General features: G+C 34.8%; 2 protein-coding genes across 3 annotated transcripts; one reads left to right on the top strand and one right to left on the bottom strand.

The window, feature by feature from the left end:
* Positions 1–1,000: 1,000 nt before the first annotated feature.
* LOC124918756 (chaperone protein ClpB3, chloroplastic) lies at positions 1,001–7,798 on the top strand. Its single transcript, XM_047458797.1, has 10 exons — positions 1,001–1,408; positions 1,489–1,707; positions 1,791–2,028; positions 2,574–2,769; positions 2,852–2,906; positions 3,143–3,293; positions 4,172–4,480; positions 4,787–5,052; positions 5,994–6,920; positions 7,332–7,798. The coding sequence occupies exons 1-10, from the start codon at positions 1,172–1,174 to the stop codon at positions 7,674–7,676; spliced, it is 2,943 nt and encodes a 980-aa protein (XP_047314753.1). The 5' UTR covers positions 1,001–1,171; the 3' UTR covers positions 7,677–7,798.
* A 301-nt stretch (positions 7,799–8,099) lies between these two features.
* LOC124918757 lies at positions 8,100–10,847 on the bottom strand. 2 transcript variants are annotated; one of them, XM_047458798.1, is made up of 6 exons: positions 10,505–10,847; positions 10,260–10,409; positions 9,902–10,160; positions 9,108–9,326; positions 8,882–9,024; positions 8,100–8,553 (listed from the first exon to the last, which is right to left on the bottom strand). In XM_047458798.1, the coding sequence occupies exons 1-6, from the start codon at positions 10,787–10,789 to the stop codon at positions 8,251–8,253; spliced, it is 1,359 nt and encodes a 452-aa protein (XP_047314754.1). In that variant the 5' UTR covers positions 10,790–10,847; the 3' UTR covers positions 8,100–8,250. The 2 variants fall into 2 exon arrangements, with proteins under 2 accessions (XP_047314754.1, XP_047314755.1); XM_047458799.1 differs by having other exon boundaries at positions 10,260–10,423; positions 10,505–10,633.
* Between the last annotated feature and the right edge of the window lie 13,012 nt (positions 10,848–23,859).

Genomic DNA, 23,859 nt, shown 5'->3' with positions numbered 1-23,859 from the left:
TAGACTAATAACAATGAAAAAATAATGACTTATGGCTGCTCTCAACCTTAATAACAAAACATACCTTTCAGTTAGTCAATCGGTCGGTCAGTTAGTCGAAATGAACTCCAACCAAGGCTTCAATGAACAACGCCCAAGCTTCGATGAACTCCGGCCAATGCTTCGACGAACTCCGGGCTAGATGAAGATGATAAAAGTGAGAGAAAATAATATTGGGGTTTTTAATTTAGGGGTTTTTATTTTATTTATTTATTTATTTTAATAAGTGAAAATTAATAATTTATGTGCCGATAAAAAAAAAAACGCAGTAAAATATTGACGGACGTTATGTCCGTTTGAAATAATGAAGCCTCAAATGGTTAAATATGTTAAAGTTCGAGCCCCCGTATAGTCAAATCGTATCAAGTTCGAGCCTCAAATGATATTTAATTAAATATATATTTTTTTCAAATTAAAATGCTGCTCAAGATCTGTGTATTTTCAAAACACGGATTGGACCCTTAATTACTATTGATTACCCTGTTTTTTGTTTTTCAATAGTCAATAAATTTCTAAATTTAACATTCATATTTTAAAATCAACATAAGGGTAAAATGTATATATAGAAAAAACAATAATAAAGGTGTGGTAGTCCTGAAATATAAAAAATTATGTCATTTTTAAAAAAATTATATGTAACTATCACCATAGACTCTAATTTAAGTTTAAGATAATTTAAGTTTGATATATTTATTCTCAAAATAAATTGACGAACTCTCATTAAATTTTTACTTACAATAAAAAAAATAAAAAATAGAGTGGTAATTTGGTGTCCGTAACATTGAATTTGAAAAATGAAAAATTTCTATTCTCGTTTTCTATTTATTTATTCTTTAAATATTTCGTTTAAATGAAATAGAACTTAACTTAATTTTAAGAGTTATCTTATTTTATTTTTATAAATGAGCCGTCTCGCTTCCTCCGGTTGATTCCGTTAGAGGCGGTCCATGAATCTCTGTTTTGGCTCAACTCCCTCTCTACACTCTCCTCGAATGTACTAGATAACTCTCTCTCTAGATTCTGCACTTTATTAGATTCACACGCAAAGCTATCGCCTTTCATTCATGTTATGCTGTTAACTTCCTATCATCTCCTATATCATCTCATCATCGCAAAATCTACTCCGTAAATCATGGCCTCCATTTCCACGGCGTCCTTCGCCGGCCTCCGTATCAATCATAGAACCACTCTGTCCTCTCAACCTCCGTCTGCACGTCTTCGGATTTGCTCCGCGCCGTTCGCCCTAAGTTATCTCCGTTCATACTCGAAATTGAGGACGCGCGATGCATTTCTCTCTAAGAGAGATGAACGATTGGGAAGAAGTTCGAGGAAGTCGTTTGTAGTTAGATGTGAAGCTGTTGGAGGACGGGTAAACATTTCGACCAATAATTTACATTTCTTGTGTTTCGAATTAAGCAATGTTTTTTAATCAGTTCTCATTGTTGACAGATTACTCAGCAAGAGTTTACAGAAATGGCATGGCAAGGAATTGTATCATCGCCAGAAGTTGCGAAAGAGAATAAACATCAGATAGTGGAGACGGAGCATCTAATGAAGGCCTTACTTGAGCAAAAAAATGGACTTGCTCGTCGGATTTTCTCCAAGGCTGGAGTCGACAATACTCGACTTCTAGAAGCTACTGATAAATTTATTCAACGCCAACCCAAGGTAAACAACAATACAACAAACACTTTGTCATTATCTCAATATAGAATATGTCTGCAATAGTTAGTTACATTTTATTTTTCAAGGTTATTGGAGAGACAGCTGGTTCAATGCTTGGGCGTGACCTAGAAGCTTTGATACAGAGAGCTAGAGACTATAAGAAAGAATATGGTGATTCATTTGTGTCGGTAGAGCATTTGGTTCTTGGTTTTGTGCAAGACAATAGATTTGGAAAACATGTCTTCAAGGACTTCAATGTCACATTGAAGACATTAAAAGATGCTGTACAGTCAATAAGGGGACGCCAAACAGTAATTGACCAAGGTGATATTTTTTTCCTTTTAGTTTTTAGGACTTATATTGGTTAAAGGCAAACAACTCGGAGGCATGTGATCTTATATTACACGATTCAAGTCAATGCCATTCTTCCAACTATTTGTTAATCAGATAACAATAGTTTTATATGTGCCTAGATGCTTGCTTAAAGGCATTTTAAAGAGAAAGAAGAAGAAGAAAGTCATATGAATCTCTTAAGAATTACAATTTAATGATTTCTCTAAACATAGGAATTGGATTGCAATTCAATGGAACTTATAGAATTGGAATTCAAATTCTAACTTCAATTTCACTCATCCAAAGATAACCTAGCCTAAACCATTTCCAGTATGAAAAATTCAATTTGAATAAAAGATCCCATATATCAAACTTCCTTGGCTGAATCTGGGAATTCTTACACCACTATCTAAGAATCAACTTAAGAGCTTTTGTCACTATTATTATTGAATATTCATTTGATGTGTTCAAATTTTCTTCTATAATATGGACCATAAATTTGTCATGTATATGAACCTAGTTTGTTGCAATTGCAGATCCTGAGGGGAAGTACGAAGCACTAGAGAAATATGGAAAGGATTTGACTGTATTGGCAAGAGAAGGAAAGCTTGATCCTGTTATAGGAAGAGATGACGAAATAAGAAGATGTATCCAGATATTATCCAGGAGAACAAAGAATAATCCTGTATTAATTGGTGAGCCCGGTGTTGGAAAGACTGCGATTTCTGAAGGGTAAGTTATCCTTAAATCTTATAAGAAGAATTAATGTTATGTTGGTCGAACTCATTTCTTATGTTTGTTTGCTTAACTTCAGGCTTGCTCAGAGAATAGTCGAAGGAGATGTGCCTCAAGCGTTAATGAATAGAAAGGTGCTTATATAATAAACAGTTTGAACTTATTTACAAGAATGTGTTTTTTCCTAATATCTTGGAGGAATTTTGCATATGATGGGATTATTTTGACTTGATCGGAATCTAACTTCCTTTGTTGTTTCTTGTCTTTCCATTTTTTGTTGCTCTTATTTTTGTAAAATGATATCACCTCATGATCATAGAAAAAAGTGTTTTTGCCTCTTTGGTGATGCTAACATATTTTTCATCTGCAGTTGATTTCCCTAGACATGGGTGCACTCATCGCAGGGGCGAAATACCGAGGGGAGTTTGAAGATAGGCTGAAGGCTGTGTTGAAGGAAGTAACTGACTCAGAGGGTCAAATCATCCTCTTCATTGACGAGATTCATACAGTTGTTGGGGCAGGTGTGTCCTATAAATTCCTAATGTCTTGGTTTCTAAATAACTGATATGAACCGCTTGCTCTCCATGAGTTCTCGTGTGAGTGGGCCTTTGAAATTCTAATCTATTTATCATATGAGATCCTCTATTAGAATTTCTGCATCCCCCCTTTCTCATTTGAAATTGTTGCCAGCTCTTTTTGTTCTTTGCAGTTTCATTTGCTTAAATTGAACTGACAGACAGATTTCCTTGATTTTAAAAATATCCAAACTTAGAGTGGGGGTTCATTTGGTAAAACTGAACTTAAGGTTGTTTGATGTAGGGTCATTTGAAAATAATCTGGGTTATTTTAAAAAAATCTGATGAAAAAGTGAATTATTTGGGTTAAATGACTAAAATATCTTTTATTTAATGTTTAAAGTGTCGTAAAAAAAATAATGTAAGGTAGTTTGATATTTTAGTTGATGATTTGATTGATAATGCGGGGTTATTTGTATAAAATCCAAATAACGCTTAATCAAATAAGACATAAGTGTTGAACAATGAATTTAACTGCCAAACTAGTAAGTGTGCGAAAATAATTGCTGAAAAATCCAAATGAAATATTTGAATTTTAAGTACTAATGTAAGTTGATTTGATGAAATGTGGAACTATTGTAAAAACAATTACTTAAAAGATTATTTAAACTTATAATAACATAAATTGGTTAATTTACTTGATTTAAAGTTTTGTCTTTTGTATGCTCTTATTACTGGTATAAATCCTTCGTAGCTAATCAAATAAGCATTTTCTGGCTTTATTTGAGCTGAATCTGAATAATGAAGTGATTTTAAACAAATAGCTGTGGGCCTTTAGTTAAGCACTTTAGAGATTGAAGCAAATACTTTCTCATTTGTATCAGGTGCAACCAACGGAGCCATGGATGCCGGGAATCTCTTGAAGCCTATGCTAGGTCGAGGAGAATTGAGATGCATTGGTGCCACAACATTGGATGAATATCGTAAGTATATCGAGAAAGATCCAGCATTGGAGCGCCGGTTCCAACAGGTTTATGTTGACCAACCTTCGGTTGGAGATACAGTCTCTATTCTTCGTGGGTTGCGTGAGAGGTATGAACTGCATCATGGAGTTCGCATATCTGATGGTGCACTTGTTGAAGCAGCCATACTTTCAGATCGTTACATCAGTGGCCGCTTTCTTCCTGACAAAGGTAATGGACATATAACATCATCAAGAAAATAATCCGTGTAAAAAATTACCCTATAATTTGGATAATGATTAAGGAAATCAATTTCTATAGTAAGCGAAGCAACAAAAATTACATTATAATCTTGATCATGATCCAAAATCAAAATCTTCTACCAAATGAAAAATATAAGTTACAATTTTAAATTTGGAGATTTTATAATGGGATCATCAGTCAGTCACAAAGATTGTGACAAAACACTAGCTTCCAAATAGGCATAATTTACTACTTCTGAAGGGTTCATAGCTGATTAGTCCATTTCAATTGCAGCTATCGATCTAGTGGATGAAGCAGCTGCAAAGCTAAAGATGGAGATCACTTCGAAACCTACTGCCTTGGATGAGATCAATCGATCAGTGCTGAAACAGGAGATGGAGAGGCTATCACTTACAAATGATACTGACAAAGCTTCAAAAGATAGGTTGAGTCGTCTTGAGGCGGAGCTTTCTCTCTTAAAAGAGAAGCAGGCAGAACTGACTGAGCAGTGGGAGCATGAAAAAGCAGTCATGACAAATATACAGTCAATCAAAGAAGAGGTAACTTGTATCTTCTTTCTACTCTAGTTTCCTCTTGCTGTGGCGATTCATAAATTTAGAAAGTTGATTGGTAATTTTCTTTTGCACTCTTCAAAGGATGATAGGAGGGAAAATTAGCTAGCTGATATATGTGGTTCTATAGCTTTGAAGACTGAGGGTTAGAAATATGCTGAACCTATTGAAGTGTGTAGCATAAATAAGGATGAGGATGAATCCTTTTCTTTATTTAGAGTACAATATACCCGTGTTAAACAAAATTTAAGCCAAGTTGCAATTACATAAGCAATGCAATCAACAACAATAAAAGAGATAAGACCCTATAACCTGTCAACAGTAGAGGAGATAACACCCATTACACTGTTTGGATTATTTGGATAACTTAATAGGTTTTTCAAATTCACCCTAGGCCTCCTTCTCTCTGCTTGGCAGCTGCCTAGTTTTTCTTTCGTCGGTACGCTTCGAATTATTTGGGTAAAAGGACATAAGCTATAAAATGAAAAAATATTTTGTTAAAAAACGAGATCAAGGGTATTTTATTATTTTGGTTGTTGATTTGAACAATGTGAATGATAATAGGTATTTTTGATAAAATTTTAATAATCCATATCTTACAAGGACTAATACTCTCCCATCCTTCAATTGTAACCACAATTGCCAAGGATTTCAAATGGCAACCGTGTACTATAGGAAAAAGGACTTACAGAGAGCACCAAGGCCTTGTTTGATCTAGAGTTATTGAATAACCAAGTGTTTATTTTAAAATAATGTTATTTAATGTAAGTTAGTGAAAATTATTTAGGTAAAAAAAGTATTAGGGTATAAATATATAATGAAAAAAAATATTATAACAAGATAGAGTAATTTGTAGTTTTTGATTGATGAGGGAGACAATCTCAACTAACCCACATCAAACTTTGTAGTAACAATCCTGTTTTGTGCAGATTGACAGGGTAAATCTCGAGATACAACAGGCAGAACGAGAATACGATCTTAACCGAGCAGCTGAACTGAAATACGGAAGCTTAAATTCCCTTCAACGACAACTTGCCGAAGCTGAAAAAGAACTAGACGAATATCTAAGTACAGGAAAATCAATGCTCAGAGAAGAAGTCACTGGAAGCGATATTGCCGAAATCGTCAGCAAATGGACAGGAATTCCCGTCTCAAAATTACAACAAACTGAGCGTGAGAAGCTTCTACATCTAGAAGATGAGTTGCATAAACGCGTTGTCGGTCAAGATCCTGCCGTCAGATCAGTAGCTGAAGCCATTCAACGGTCACGAGCGGGTCTCTCCGATCCTCATCGTCCAATCGCCAGTTTCATGTTCATGGGTCCCACAGGCGTTGGAAAAACCGAGCTTGCCAAAGCACTCGCATCCTACATGTTCAACACCGAAGAAGCTCTTGTAAGAATCGACATGAGCGAGTACATGGAGAAACATGCTGTCTCTAGGTTAATAGGTGCCCCACCCGGTTATGTAGGATACGAAGAAGGCGGTCAGCTGACTGAGATTGTTCGAAGGAGGCCCTATGCGGTTATCTTGTTCGATGAGATTGAAAAGGCACATGCTGATGTGTTTAATGTGTTCCTACAAATATTGGATGATGGAAGAGTAACTGACTCTCAGGGTCGAACTGTTAGTTTTACTAATACTGTTATTATAATGACTTCGAATGTTGGTTCTCAGTATATATTGAACACGGATGATGAGAATTTACCGAAAGAGACGGCTTATGAGACGATTAAGCAACGAGTGATGGATGCGGCGAGGTCGATTTTCAGGCCCGAGTTCATGAATAGAGTTGATGAGTATATTGTTTTCCAACCGTTGGATCGCGAGCAGATTAAAAGCATTGTTAGATTACAGGTATGTTTGTTTTTACTTGTTCGTGATGGGAACTAAAATCCAATGATCTTAAACAATAGAGGCTGAGGTCTCGAGTTCGATTCTTACTAAATTAAATCTGATGATTTTGAAAATAGAGGTTAAAGTCTCGAGTTTGGTTCTCACTAAAAGCAAGTCGAGACTTGTTGGGTTTGGGTTATTTGTCTTTAAACGTAAAGAAACCTCTCATCAATCCCTCATAATTACCTAATTCAAATCATCAACCTCAACATTCTTATTTTAGATCGCAATGATCTTGAATAGAGAGGGTCAGGTCTCAGTTTTTCAATTCCCATTAAAAGCACCTTCAATGAAGTGGGACAAAAACCTTGGTTTAAAATTACAGATGATCTAATATTTGATTTTTTGGGTGGGTTTTATTATGTTTTTCAGTTGGAACGTGTGCAACAGAGGATAACGGATAGAAAGATGAAGATACAGATAACAGAGGCAGCAGTGGAGCTCCTCGGAAACATAGGATACGACCCGAACTACGGAGCTAGGCCAGTGAAGCGGGTGATACAACAGCACGTCGAGAATGAGCTAGCTAAAGGAATACTAAGAGGGGATTTTAAGGATGAAGACATTATATTGGTGGATACAGAAGTGACTGCATTCTCTAATGGACAAAGGCCTCAACAAAAGCTCATCTTCAAGAGATTGGGATCTTCATCTGATTCAGATGCTTCTTCAACCACACCCGATGGTCAGCGCGAAACCTCTACTCAACCACTGTAGTTTCTCTGCTCGATAAATGTTACGATCAATTGTGAAAGAAATATTAACTTTTTTTTTACTTGAGTATATGTGAAGACCGAAACTAATAAGTGATTATATAGATTTCCATATTTTTTTTACCATATCTCTTTTCACATTGAGTTTGTAAGTATGGATGCATATGCTTATTTTCAACTCTTGAGGTTGTTTTAACCAATAGATCATGACAAACAGAGACAATAAATAGGAATTCCAGAAACAAATGGAAGAACCAAGATTGACCTAGAACACATAATTGTCCCTAAATGCTTCCAAGCGTTGGAGATTGTCTTGGTGAAGAACTCTTGCCAGTTTTGTGATATTTCTATTATTGCAATTTTGATATGTAACTTGTCGGGAAATTTTGATATCTCTGTCACGATTTATACCTATATTGAGAATATGTAAACAGTAAAAAACATTAAACTCTGTTATTTGCTTATTTTTTGTAACTAAAAGTAAAATTGATTACAAATGCATTAAACAACACATAGATATTAGAAAACTTTCACTATAAACACTTTAACTTTGTGGCCCCTTTTTCCTCCAATGTGGGTCACCTTTTCCGGCCTGAGACAGTCTTCTTGACAGCTCCAACAGAGACCAAAAAGTCGTCAAGAGACGATAAGGTCCTCATGTCATCTGGTGGGAAGTAACTGCTGGCCTTACCCAATAGAGATGCGAACAATGTAGATAAAGAAGGAGATCGGGTAATGTATCGTTCACCCAAGAGATCGTCGAGGAATGCAAAAGCTGCAAGGAAATCTGATCTGCTAGCATTAATAGGAGCAGCAAAATGGGCAGGTATTATTCTCTTGAATCTCCACTCTTTTGTGATCCCATCAACCCAATCTCTCACCTTCAAAAATTACAATTATAATGAGAAAAGAAAAACAATAGAACAAACATTAGCTTTGAGCTTATTTGAAAACTGATATTTCGTTACAATCTCCATCACAAAGTAAAAAACTGGCAACTTTTTATCCATTTTTCATATTTGGAATTTAATCATTTTACCCTTAATATATTAACAATGTGAGTACATGTTATCAACATTTGTGCTAAATTTCTGGATTGTGGTCTAGAAATCTTATGTAGATGTTTTTCTTTTGTTCCCCTATTCAGATTGACAAAGTTTCATACCATCAATCTTTTGTTGTTATAAATAAAGCCAATTTTATTCTTACCTTTTCTGGAACTTTGCTGAAAACCAAAGTCTTCACTATTGGCGAAACGATCAACTTCTGCGACATTTGGGCGAAGGTGGCGTTGGGTTCCAAAAGATTCGACGGTCCTAGGAACAAGATCTGTAGAACCATTCTTTCCCAGCCTATATAATAAAACAAAGGAAAAAAACTAGCATATTTCAGCTTTGCATATTTCTTGTAATAAAATAAGCATACAAAAGATGACCTTTTTGTCTGTTTTTTTCATTGTCCACAACTGGTTCCTCGGACACTTCCTTTCCTTTGCTTAGAATTTTTACGGCCAAACCATTCTTTGCAGACGCTAACAACGATTCTTTGCTAATGCATGATGGCGGTTTTCTTGGAACAAAAATGACAGCGTCTGTTATTAGCAATGTTCTTGAAGGCTTGTGGTAGAATGCCACTTCAACGTATGGACCAATGCCTGAAAAAAAAAACGAAGTTTAAAATTTTTTTTACATAAAATGCAATGCCAAGTTAAAGTAATATTTTAGCCAAACAAAAAGATAAGGAGAATGAGAAATAACCTCGAGCTTGTTTAATCTTGGGTTATTTGGATTTAAAAAAAAAATCCCTTATCATCAACAACCTCAATAAAATCATCAAAACAAATACCAATTTACTCCGTTTTATTTATTTAAAAAATAAATATTAATTATAAATAAAATATTTTAGTAATTTAATTCAAACAATCTATTTTTTCATCGAACAAACATTTTAATTTCATAATCTTGATTTTTTTCTTCAAATAACCCTAGATCAAACAAGCTCTTGAAGGTGATAAGCCTTTTAATCAAAGCCTCTTATCACTAAATTAGTAGGATGGGTGCTTCAAGTAAATGACATTCAACCAAACAAACACAACAAAAACTGCCTAATATCAAGATCTTTTCCCCTTTCCCTATTTCTTCTTCTTTTCTACTTTTGTTTCATCGAAACCATTGTTTGTATTGCTAGAAATCATGATGAAATCAAGGTTTTCTTTTGTGCATGTATTACCAACTTCTGGTGAACTGAGAATCTTCTGTTCAATCTCATCACTCCATTGGGTAGACAAATCTCCATCTTTCAATATCTTAGCTCTAAAAATCCCAAAAAATTCAAGTGGCAAATTGAGAGGCCAACTCCACTGCCTTGGTGCCACCCACGTCTCAGCAAGTGGGAATTTCCTAGAAAACGGACCCACAAATATCTTATGTTCATATGCAAATGTAGGCAGCACAATGTATTCTACAGGTGCTTCCAGTTCCTTAACAAGCTACACAGTGTTATAAACAAACATAAAAAAAATATCAATTCAAAATCCCAATCAAATTATGTAGATAAAACTTTAGTTTGATGTTTAATTAATCAAGACCTGAATACATTCCTTTGTTGGAGCAATTGGAGCATGAATCCATAATCCACCAGATTTCAACTTTATAACTGTCATTCTTATGTTTGTTGATACACTACTGAATCCCAATGCTTGTTCTTGTTCAAACAGCCATATGCAATCCTTCACAACCTAAAAGTGTTTCTCTGTGTGTGTGTGTGAGAAAGCTAGAGAGAATGAAAGAGATAATAAGTAAAAGAGTGGATTTGAAAATGAACTTAACTAACCTCAGTCCTGATAGTACGCCTATTCAAGAAAGGTCCAAGAGGAAAAGGAAACCCAGTAAAATTAAGATAAAATCTTCCGGACCCATCTCCGGTGGCGGCGCCGCCGCCGGTGGAAGCGACTACGAGCTTGACGGAATATCCAGATTTGTTAACCTTTCTGAATTTTGACTGTGGGAAACACTTTAAGGCGAATCCACCAAGAAAGGTGGAATTTGATTCGGTGGAGGAGATTGGATTCGGGAAAATGGTGGATTGGGTTGAGCCTACAGCCATAGCTCCGGCCATCTAGAGAAGAAAGCTTTCAATTTTAGGGCGATTAGTTAAAACTGCCCCCTAAGTAAAGATGACTGTTTTGCTACGCGCCAAGAAAGAAGGCTTGTGTTTTTACAGGCTATGGATTGGACACGTGGATGGACGATGTTGTGAAAGGTATTTTATTTTATTTTCTTTATTTTTTGTAATTAACTAATATTAATTGATTCTTTAAATAAATTTAAAATAATTTAGGTTTTCCATTTGAAAATTAATTTTTAAAGGAATGTAATTATAACCTTTTTAAATATTAAAATTTTTAATATTAAATTAACAAATATAAAATATGTATTTAAGTAATGGGATTAACTTTTAAAGTGATTGACAATATATTTTATACTTATTAATTAGTTTTGAGCAAAATTAACATGTCTTCTAGGACCTTTTATAATTAATTTTATTATTTTATATTTACAGTTATTATCAATTATATCGTTTAATTTATTAATTAAAATATTAAAATAATTTAAAAATATAAATTTTATCATTATATATTTTTATTATTTTTAAATTATTTATTTTATCAAAAAAATTACAATTTTAAAATTTATACAAAATAAGATTATTGAAATAATCTATAAATTATTCCATTAACTTAAATAGTAATTGAGAATTCATATAAAGTTAAGGGACAAAAATACCATTTATCTCATTTAAAAAAATTAAGTTGATAATATTTATAAAATAAAATTTAGTACTTCATAAATTTAATTAATATATTTTATATTATTTTAATATAACATGTATTAAAATTCTATATTAAGAGATTGAATTACTTATTAAATCAATAAAAAATAAATTTTAAAACTTCAATCACAAAAATATATTATTTTTGAAATGAAAAATGACAAGGAGACGTTCCGCTCCACCTGACTGGCACCCGTGGAAAAACAAGTCATAAGAGACAAGATAAATATTTTTTTTTTAATAAGAATATTTATTTTTTATTTTTTTAATTCTCTCCCTCTCCATTCTCTCTCTTTCTCACTCTCTCTATTTTCGAATCTTTCAATCTTCTTCCGTTCTGCGATTTTTCTCCATTTTCGAACATTTCCTTCTTCCACAACTTAGAACTTCGGCGATATTTTATTCTTTCTACCACGATTTCGGACTTCTGCGATTTCTTTTTCATTCTGAGCTTCGAAAATGGTAAGCTATAAAATAAATGTCGAACAACAATGTTAGCGAACAACTAAAACTCTGAAATCGTTTATTTTTACTTTTCAAGAAATCAGATTCCTTTTACTACATCCAAGTTTAAGACTTACAAAAAGTAAGTTCCCGTGTATGATCTTGTAGAACTTGATTTAGGGTTTAGTGTTTTCCCGGATATGATAATATGACTTGTAGTCGTGAACTTGATTTAGGGTTTAGTGTTTTCTCGGATATGATAATATGACTTGTAGTCGTGAACTTGATTTAATATTTTGGAAACTGTATTTAATTGTGTTTATGTATCTGAGTTAGGGAACAATGGTCCCGGACATGTCCATTTTAGGGAACAATGGTTCTGGATATGACCATATATATGTTTGGGAACAATAAGATGATATAGTTTGGAAATATGATAATATGACTTGTAGTCGTGAACTTGATTTAATATTTGGAAATTGTATTTAACTGTGTTTCTGGTTTCTGTATCTGAGTTAGGGAATATTGTTGGCCATGTCCGGGAACAATGTTCATAACATGGTAATAAAACTTGAATTTCCAGTTTAAGCACTTTTATATCTTTTAATCGTGCTTCATTTATCTGTTATTTTTTTTTGTAGAGTATATAAAAGGAAATGTCGGCCCTCGATATAAAATTTTTCATTGCTTGTCATTACTGCTATAGCTTCCTCATTTCCAACTTCCTCAACTCCAGTTCCCTCACCTCCCCCATCTCCCGTTACCTCACCACCCTCTCCAAGAAAATCTGAACACAACATTTTCAGAACTAGGACTTCGTCATTTGGCCCTTCAAACTAATTCAACAATTGACAAAAAGAGGCAATGAAGATCATAGGCTTAGGAGGGCTTCTTACACTTGGCATTTCAAAATGTCCATGCGAAATGTCTTCTTACCTCATTAGGGCCAACGGTAATTGTACGATCAACCTACAAAATGACGAGAAAATTAAAATTGAAGAAGAGAATATTTAGTGCGTACTGGGCATCCCGAGAGGGGAAATTCAAATTGTTGAGTCAATTGAAATGATAGAGAGTCCCCCGAATATGATCAACTGTTGAGGCAGTGTAGGAGACGATGGGAAATACAACAAAATAGTTCCGGTCTAAACACAATTGCAATGCTGCATATGATTCTAAACAACAGAGCTGTTGACAATAATTTTAAGATAGACATTGTAGTCTATATTGTCAACAACTTTCTGATAGGATCGACTTTATTGATAGAGACGGGGGTCTGGCTATTGATGAAGGCTTACGAAAAACGGTTTGAAAGAAATCCTGTTAGGGATTTAATTCACTTTCTATTCTACGCAAACACTTGTAAACACTTGAAACAGATTCAAGGCGGAATTGTTTACTTGGGTTTGAAGCTCAAGATGAAAGATGAAAAGATGACAGAAATGAAAGAACACATCAATTTGTTTATGGATGTTCAGAGAAACTCTCCTACGTCACCCCTTCTTCCAACCACCGGAAGGATTCACTATAATATGATTAGAATCAAATACAGTTTGCACACACTTAGCTCACTATTGAACAGAACACACTCTGTTCAATTTATAAGATGAAGAATATCACTCAGCTAAAGGTGTTTTTGATTCTAGCTCTCTCTTGATTCACACACAGTACAATCAGGAAAGCAACTTCACAATATAAGGCTTGATTTCTCTCTCTGGAATAGCAAGCAGAATTATCGATTGACTCTTTGTAAAATCTGGCAGTTCGTGAGGCAGATTGTCCGTTGTCCTTGAGATTTGTTAAATACTGGGCAGGAGCTAACGGTCGAATCTTTTAGAATGATACGTGACACTCTTCCATTGGAGAGCCTCCATTGTACACAGCAGGTTCTGAGCACAAGGAACGTGGCCGTACACCACTGGTAGTGCGCCGAATATTCCATCAGAGATGTACCTACAAAACAAGTAATATGAGGAAAATTCTCTTACGTGGCATTCGTTGATTGGTTCCATATAGTTGTTGTACTGATCTTCACTAGAAAGTGGAGTAGGAGTAGGATACAGCTATAGCACGTGGGTAGGCGGGGGTGCTAGCTTCAAGCAAACTACTTAAGTTTAGCATTAGACGTATTTCAGTTAGACGGATTGTGAAAATCAGTCTAATGAAATTAACATCCCCGTCTAAAAACAGAGTCCATTAAACCGTCTGGTCTAATAGAATTAGACTTACGTCTAATTACAATCACTTCAGACTAATCTGAAGGAGTTAGACTTACGTCTAACTTTCACTTAATTAGACTACACGTCTAATTATCCAATAACCATTAGACTGCACGTCTAACTCCACTGAGTTAGACTGCACGTCTAATTCCGGTTCTACCTCAGACTTGTCTGAAGGAGTTAGACTTACGTCTAACTTTCACTAATTAGACTACACGTCTAATCATTCACTAATCATTAGACTGCACGTCTAATTCCAGTTCTACCTCAGACTTGTCTGAAGGAGTTAGACTTACGTCTAACTTTCACAATCCATTAGACTGCACATCTAATTTTCTCATTCCAATAGATTGCACGTCTAACTCCGCTGAGTTAGACTGCACGTCTAATTCCAAATATATTAGACTACACGTCTAACTCCACTGAGTTAGACTACACGTCTAACTCCACTAAGTTAGACTACACGTCTAATTCCGCATATATTAGACTGCACGTCTAACTTCGCTGAGTTAGACTGCACGTCTAATTCTGTATACATTAGACTATACGTCTAATTCCGAGATCTATTAGACTGCACGTCTAACTCCGCTGAGTTAGACTGCACGTCTAATTCTTTGCATTCATTAGATTACACGTCTGACTCCGTTGAGTTAGACTGCACGTCTAATTCTTTGCATTATTAAACTGCACGTTTAACTCCATTGAGTTAGACTGCACGTCTAATTCTTTGCATTCATTAGACTACACGTCTAACTCTGTTGAGTTAGACTGCACGTCTAATTCTTTGCATCTGATGCCGAGATCGGTCTAATGACCCTCATTAGAGCCAAGTCTTATGAAATATGATTTCGATACACCTACATCAAAACGCATAATTCATTTCATCATCAAAATTCTAATGGTTAAATTATTTCAACACTTAGTCAAAATAATTTGACCCAACACTTTCTCCAGACCTCACAGATGCCATAGGCAGATTTAAAATCTTGAAATCATTATTTGATGTCGATAATATCTGACACTTAAACATGTGCGATTTCGCAATGAAAGGCTTAGTTAAAGGCTACCAAAAGTGGACAAAAAATGAAACACGTCATTTAATTGGACCACAAACATTTCTCATTGTAAGAAATTTTTGTCAATACTTTAATTCAGTGGTTTATTCAAATGTTAATGTAAATGTTTTAACATATTATTTATTATTTTAGTTGTTCTACATGGATATGGTTGTTGACCCTAAACTGAATTTGTCATGTTGGAATGACAATAATATGCATAGTAGGATTAAGATGAAAATAAATCAAGGAGGATTTAGATATGGAAGGGATGTTAGACGTCTTCCACTTCTAGATGAGGTGCGAGAGGGGGTGTTAGATCAGGTGGATGATAATGATGATGATCATGATCATGTGGATGATGATCATGATCATGTCAATGCAGATCATGTGGATGGGGCTCAGATTGGAGAGGATGAGCCTCAGATATTAACCTCCTCCATCGTTAAAAAAGCCTTATAAAATATTTCTAGATCTGCACACAACATGTCTAGATCTATCAAAAATACAGTAAAAGCAACACAATTTTTGGCAGATGTAGCATCATCATCACAACAACAACAAGGCAATCCATCTGTCCTATTTCAGTCATCCATCCATGTCTTGTACGAGACAATATACATAAATAAATTTATCAGATGTGTTATTCACAATTATTTCAAAAAGGCACCCTTATAGAAGAACCTCAACCATTAGAGGATCGAGTTGAAATACCCCATGTTAAAGCTGCTGATGTTGCTCAAGCTAATAAAACCACATATTTTCGATTTGAAATACCACCCGAACATGTACCACCCGAAGTGGTATCACCCAAATGGGTATCACCCAAAGAGGTATCACACGAAGAGGAAGATCAGCCAAAGAGGAAGAGGAAGAGGTATAAGAACATGTACAGACACAAAAAATTATTTAGTAACAACCCCCATGTGGAAGAGCCTCATGTGGATGAGCCTGCAGAATCTGCGAATCAAACTTGTTGGGTCAAATTATTTTGACTAAGTGTTGAAATAGTTTGACTATTGGAATTTTGATGATGAAATGATGAATGGATTATATATGCGTCTAATTGTTTTTGATGCAGGTGTATCGAAATCAGATTTCACTAGACTTGGTTCTAATGAGGTTCATTAGACCGATTTGGTATTAGATGCATGGTGTTAGACGTGCAGTCTAACTAGCGAAGTTATACGTGTAGTCTAACTAAGCGGTGTTAGACGTGCAATCTAACTAGAGGAATTAGACGTGCAGTCTAACTCGTGGAGTTAGACGTGCAGTCTAATGGATTCGTAATTAGACGTGCAGTCAACTCGTGGAGTTAGACGTGCAGTCTAATAGACTCGGAATTAGACGTGCAGTCTAACTCGTGGAGTTAGACGTGTAGTCTAATGAATTCGTAATTGGACGTGCAGTCTAACTCGTGGAGTTAGACGTATAGTCTAATAGACTCGGAATTAGACGTGCAGTCTAAATCGTGGAGTTAGATGTGTAGTCTAATGGATTCGTAATTAGACGTGCAGTCTAACTCGTGGAGTTAGACGTGCAGTCTAATAGACTCGGAATTAGACGTGCAGTCTAACTCGTGGAGTTAAACGTGCAGTCTAATGGATTCATAATTAGACGTGCAATCTAACTCGTGGAGTTAGACGTGTAGTTTAATAGACTCGGAATTAGACGTGCAGTCTAACTCGTGGAGTTAGACGTGCAATCTAATGGATTCGTAATTAGACGTGCAATCTAACTCATGGAGTTAGACGTGTAGTCTAATAGACTCGAAATTAGACGTGCAGTCTAACTCGTGGAGTTAGATGTGCAGTCTAATGGATCCATAATTAGACGTGCAGTCTAATTCGTGGAGTTAGACGTGCAGTCTAATGGATCAGTAATTAGACGTACAGTCTAACTCGTGGAGTTAGACGTGCAGTCTAATGAATCTGTAATTAGACGTGCAGTCTAACTCGTGGAGTTAGACGTGCAGTCTAATGAATCCGTAATTAGACGTGCAGTCTAACTCGTGGAGTTAGACGTGCAGTCTAATGAATTGTGAAAGTTAGACGTGGAGTCTAACTCCTTCATACTAGTCTGAAGTAGAACCGTAATTAGACGTGAAGTCTAACTCGTGGAGTTAGACGTGCAGTCTAATGGAAAGAGAAAGTTAGACGTGCAGTCTAACTTGTGAAAGTTAGACGTGCAGTCTAACTTGTGAAAGTTAGACGTGCAGTCTAACTTGTGAAAGTTAGACGTGCAGTCTAACTCCTTCAGATTAGTCTGAAGTGATTGTAATTAGACGTAAGTCTAATCCCATTAGACTAGGTGGTCTAATGGATTCTATTATTAGACGGGGACGTTTGATTTTCATTAGACGAGGTCTTCTAATATAAATACGTCTAATGCCTTGCTTAAGCAGTTGCTTGAAGTTAGCACCTGCCTACCCACGTGCTATAGCTGTACGCTACTCCTGCTCCACTCTCTAGTGAAGATCAGTACGACAGCCAGACGAAACCAATCAACCAATGACACGTAAGCCAATATCCTTCCCACTACTTGTTTTGCAAGTAAATCTCTGAAGAATATTCGGCGCACTACATGTTGTGTACGACCACGATCCTTGTATTTAGAGTCTGCTGTGTACAATAGAGGCGTTCCAATGAAAGAGTGCCACGTATCATTATGAAGATTCGACCATTGATTCCTGCTCATATTTAAAGATTCTTTAGGATAACGGACGAACGGCTGGAATTGCAGATAGAGAATTCAATCGATCATTTTTTATATCCAGATTACTGAAACTATTAGTTGCTTTCTTGCTTTACTGTGTGTTAATCAAGAGAGAGTTAGAATCAAAGCATTGTATTAGCTGAGTGATATTCTTCATCATATTGTAAGTTGAACAGAGTATGTTCAGTTCAACAGTGAGCTATTCGTGCAAACTGTATTTGATTCAAAGTATATTATAGTGAATCCTTCCGGTGGTTGGAAGAAGGGGTGACGTATGAGAGTTTGCTCCGAACATCCATAAACAAACTGCTGTGTTGTTCTTTTCTGTCATCTTTTTATTCTTGATCTGAAGCTTCAAACCTAAGTAAACATTTCCGCACTTAATTCTGTTTCAAGTGTTTACAAGGGTTTGCGTAGAATAGAAAGTGAATTAAATCTCTAACAAGATTTCTTTCAAACCGTTTTCATAAGCCTTCATCAATCGCCAGATCCCCGTCTCTATTGATAAAGCCGATCCTATCAAAACCTCTCCCATAGAGGAAGAGGAGGAAGTTAATCAAACCAAAGTGGTACCATTCCCGAAGAGGAAGAGAAGGAAGTTAATCAAACCTCATTTGGATGAGCCAGCAGTTGTAAAAGTGGAAGCTCATGAGGATGCCCCACTCTCGTAGAGGTTGAAGAGAAATAAAAAACCTGGGTCGGCTATTTTCTCTCCTTACATGGCATTTACTACGTTTACATTATCCAATGTCTTCAAGCATACCATAATTTCACATACAGATCGCAATGTTGTCGATATAATTTTTGTAGAGTACGACTTAAGATAATATCTTTACAACTCTTCACAATAATTTAAATGTTTTCTTAACTCTTATTAGGATGTGTTTTCTTTATATGTCTTTGTAGTGAAGTGTTATTCGAGAGTGACCGAGTCACGCTGACTTTGCTGTTATTAAAAACTAATGTATATTTGGAATCTAGAATAGTTGATGCCTGAAGCCAAATCATCACTCAAAAGAGAAACTAGAAAAATTGCTTCTTTAATTATGTATATGTACATTTTTTTATATGAAAACTCCCTAACAATTGTTCCCTAATTTTTATTATGACATTCATTTGCAGTTTATACATCATTGTGGTCTCGATAATTTTGTTGGTAAGATTACAACTAAAATGGAATTATTTCATATATCATTTGAAGACTTAAAAGAAGGCAGAGCTGGTAAGTAACCTCTCCAATATTTTAGAACAATCTTATTTGTCGACTACCTAAACATATGAAAAAATGGTCCTGTTTTGAAGATTATGTTCCCCATTTTAGAACATAGTCATTTTATTTATACTGCATAAACATGAACGACAAAGAAATCTAAATAATTGACAACTTACCATTGCCGAAAAATTTACTATGGGAGGATACATATTTTAAATCTAAGACCTTGGCAAGAAGCTAAATTTATCTGTCTAAAAGTGTATATTCTATTCATCTATCTAAAAAGTGTTTTTTCTTGTCTTGGTAAAATAGGAAAAATATTTGTTGAATTCATGAAGATCGGTGACCCAGGAATGACGACTTCAATAGACGACTTCCATTCAACATTATGAAATTGCCTTGGAAAGATTGTCAAAATAAAATGGATTGTGGAATATAATGCTTGTGGCAGATGGACACATATATAGGGGACCAACAAGACCAATGATTATTGACAACGATGTAAATGTAAGTTATACAGTTTTAATATTGTTTGAGAATTATCTGTACTTACTAATTTGTTGAAACTTGTGTTTTTGTAGTTCCTATCTATAATTGACTCTTTGAGGATAAAATTTGGTGCGACGATCCTGAGGTCAGAAGTGAACAAACTTAAGGATCAAATACTTGTAAAATTAAAAAGAGTTGTTGCTATATTGTCTGAAATTAGGAAGATAATGTAAATGAATATCATTTGTTTACATTGTAACATTGTTTGGTTGCTACATTATATATGAAATGAATTTTAAATTAATAGAATTTGTTTATATTGAAAATTACTTCGAATGTTTGGTTTGTTGGGACATGACTATGTCCGGACATGACCACTGACTTGACCATGTAAGGGAAAAAATGTTCCTGGACATGACCATGTAAAGGAACAAATGTTCCCGGACACGACCATGTAAGGGAACATTTGTTCCCGGACATGACCATGTTCAGAAATATTTGTTCCCTAAAAATTGTTCCCTAACACTTCTGGATAAAGTTAAAGTTAAAGTTTTCATACAATTAATACAATTACTATTAAAGTGAATATAATGTATACAACATTTTCATACAATTACTACTTTCATTGAATTTTGTCTCCACAAGTATTATCTTTTTGAAATGTTTGAGATGACAAAAGTGATGTGAAAGAATATTGAGTTGAGACTGGATCATTCCATTATTGTTGTTGTTGTGTTGAATCGTGCATTATTGTCGTTGTTGCCTCATTTCCCTTCTTTCGACCCCTTTTGTTCATAACTCTTTCGATTATAGATTGTTTATGTTTGGTTGGTGGTCGACCTCTATCTCTTACTCTCACGGGAGAATGAATCAATTTTGTTGGTGCAGAAGGTGTATGTGTAGAAGGTGTTGGTGTAGAAGCAGATGTTGTTGAATATGCAATGAAATTTTCCTTCACTTCTTTCACCACTTCAACCAAAAAATAAGTATTATGATCAAATTGAGCTACAATCTGTTGGATCTCTTGCATCATTGGAGTAAGATAGTTATACCGATTTCTTTCAATATCACCCACATCAGAATCATAAATGTTATTAATATTTTGATAACCTCTTTTCAAATCTTTGCGCTAGCGGTCCAAGATATAATTAGTCGGCACCATATTCACCTTCAGTCTTCTCAAAACCGCCAAAATATGTCTACACATGAGTCCTCTAAACTCAGACAATTTACAGAACCCTCTGTTTGTGTGAAGTTTACCTTTATAGAAATATCTCTCCAGTTTTCTCCACCATGATCTTGTATGGTCTCCATCACTCTAAATGTAGTTGTTGTCCCATCGTCTTCAAGTATGGTGGTTTCGTAGAACATTAACACTTTCATCTCATTCTGGAACAACTTAAAAATGTCTTTTATATATACACTCTGAAATTGTTTTTCCAATGAATACTCACTCACAATTAGAATAGTCGAATTATAAGAATGAAAATCCATTTTTTTCCTTCTCTATGTTTCTCTTAAGGGCTTTGTCATATTGCTCTACAAATTGTTTTAGGGATGTTTTAGAATGAACAAAATCATAAAAAAAAAAGAATTCATAGATTCACTTCTCTGAGATGTTGACATGTCTATCCAAAAGTAGCATTTAATATACACATGAATCTATTTTCTACATTCTACGTGCAAAGACTTCAACCAATTATTGTCTTGCAACTGAAACTCAACAATCATTTTCAGCCAACTACCTTCACACTACTGGATTGTGATTGAGTTGTAGACAATGTTCTTAAATGTCTTTTTTTATACTTTCATAATGAGCATGTGTAGACAATTTGGTGGGAAGTTTCTTAATTATATGTCAAAGACAAAATCAATGATGGGTCTTCGAAAATACATTTTCAATTGCAATGGTCATTGATCGACATTGGTCAGTGATTATTGCTTTTGGAGCACGTCTGTTCATACATGTCAACCATGTTTTGAAAAACCAGATAAATGACTTTGAATCCTCACTAGATAGTAAGCCACATCCTAACAGAATTGATTGTCCATGATGATTAACACCGACAAAAAGAGTAAATGTCATATCATAGCGGTTTGTCAAATATGTTGTGTCAAATGTGATGACATTCAAGAAGTACTCGTATGCATCTATGCATCTTCTATCATCCCCAAAGACATTATTTATTCGGTTTTCCTCGTCCAAATCATATATGCAAAAAAATTAAACATCTACTTTGCATTCGGTAGAAATACTGACATAGCGCTTCGACATCACCATTTTCTAACCGCAACCGCCTAACTTCTGAAATACAGTTTATGTAGCTTCTCTCATCAAAAGTCATATTATCATATCCACCATCTTCAACTACAAGTGATTGATATGTCTTTGAAAAAGTAATTACAGCTTCGTCGTTTAAATACAATCTTCTCTTCGTACTTGGATCTAGAACCTTGTAAAATCTAAGATGTATAGAATTTTTAGGATTCAAGATATGGTTATGGTCATGGAAGACACTAGTTATCTTAACAACATCTTCATTTCGAGCTGCAACATTTATCTTAGCCTTACAGCTCGTCTTGATGGAAGGTCTGCGTTGTAAAATATTTTTCCCTTTGTAGAACATGCACCACTTTTGGCACAAGCGATGGATAACCACTTTTGTTTGTCATCTGGACCGTTCATTGCTCCTAGCTTAGAAATGCCAAAACCCTTTGATTGGGCATATGCGTTGTAAAAATCGGGAATCTCCTTTTCAGAAGGAAAAGTCATTCTAATATTGGGGATTTGAACATCGTGTATTTCAACTTTGGGATCCATGAAGCTAAAAAAATAAAAGACAAATTGTATTAACAAAAAGAATAATGACCATTCCATTTGGTATTCGAAATGGTCCAAAACATGGCCATGTTCGGGATCTATTGTTCTCGGACAGACCAATATTTACCAAACTGACCAATATTACCAATATTCACCTCGGTTTATCAGACATTACACTTTAAGTTTAAAAATAACATTAAAATTTAGACATTACACTTCTTTCACCTTAAAAGAACATTACAGTTTAGGTTAAAAATCACAATACAATTTAGATAAAAAAAAAAACATTTTTCTTGTTTTAGGTTAAAAATAACATTACAGTTTAGGTTAAAAATAACATTTTTCTTGTTTTAGGTTAAAAATAACATTACATTAGTCGTGTTCTTCGTAGCGAACTTCACGGTGGTCTTCTTCACGATAGTCGTCTTCTTGGTCATCGTCTTCTTTGAAATGAGTTTCTCATTGAGAGAAAAATCTAAAGCTCGTACTTTTGAGCTCTTTTTAATAGGAGAAGACTATGATTTGATCAAAACTGAAGAATAGCGTGCTCTTTTATTTTGTTATTATTAATTTTAATTTTCTCTCTCATCCATTCATATTTTTTTTCCACGGTGGCAATCAACTGGGATTGCTGACCAGAGTCAAGAATAGGGGTGTAAATGAGCCGAGCCGCTCGGTCAAATCTCGATTCAAGTTCGGTCAAAATCGAATTCGAGTCGAGCTCGAGCCAGCTCGTTTAAAATTCGAGCCGAATTCGAGCTTAGGTAAGACTCGTTTGATGGCTCGTTGAGCTTTTTTGAGCCTAAACATATAATTTTTTTTCATTATATTTTATTTTTTAATAAAAAAATTGAAACACCTATAAGACTATTTATGGGCTTATTACTTATGATATCAATACCAAAATTATTGGTACGTAAAATGTATGTGATTTTCAATATTGTGGTATATCAAGATATACCATAATAATATTTATAAATTAAAAAATATATATATTATATAATACTTATAAGAAAATAAATATATTGATATCTATATATATAATGATGCTTAATTTTTAAAGTGTCTGGATTGCCGGATCGAGAGCTGTGGTTAATTTGAATATATATGTGAGAGTAAATGGATACTTGGGTTGGATTGTGGGTTGACTCGCTCATCAATTTAAAACGGTTAAAAATAAAATTAAAAATGCTATATGTATGTTTCAAACTTGCAACCTTACAAAACATGTACAACTCTTTAATCAACTAGGCTAATAACACTTTATATTTTAAATTCAACACCAAATTAGATGAACGCGAAACATTTTAACAATATAAGTTCAACTTTTTAACTAACAAATCTATATATATATATAATGATGCTTAATTTTTAAAGTGTCCGGATTGTCGGGTCGAGAG

Source organism: Impatiens glandulifera, chromosome 1, assembly GCF_907164915.1.
Source record: "Impatiens glandulifera chromosome 1, dImpGla2.1, whole genome shotgun sequence".
Taxonomy (NCBI): Eukaryota; Viridiplantae; Streptophyta; class Magnoliopsida; order Ericales; family Balsaminaceae; genus Impatiens; species Impatiens glandulifera.
This window is presented reverse-complemented; position numbering and strand designations above follow the sequence as displayed.

Coding starts and splice junctions, on each gene's coding strand:
- LOC124918756 (XM_047458797.1), top strand. CDS start 1,172: ATGGCCTCCATTTCCACGGCGTCCTTCGCCGGCCTCCGTATCAATCAT. Junction 2,907..3,142: donor AAGCGTTAATGAATAGAAAG/GTGCTTATATAA, acceptor TTTCATCTGCAG/TTGATTTCCCTAGACATGGG. Junction 6,921..7,331: donor AAAGCATTGTTAGATTACAG/GTATGTTTGTTT, acceptor TATGTTTTTCAG/TTGGAACGTGTGCAACAGAG.
- LOC124918757 (XM_047458798.1), bottom strand. CDS start 10,789: ATGGCCGGAGCTATGGCTGTAGGCTCAACCCAATCCACCATTTTCCCG. Junction 9,327..9,901: donor TCTCAGTTCACCAGAAGTTG/GTAATACATGCA, acceptor TTTTTTTTTCAG/GCATTGGTCCATACGTTGAA. Junction 9,025..9,107: donor TGAAAAAAACAGACAAAAAG/GTCATCTTTTGT, acceptor TTTATTATATAG/GCTGGGAAAGAATGGTTCTA.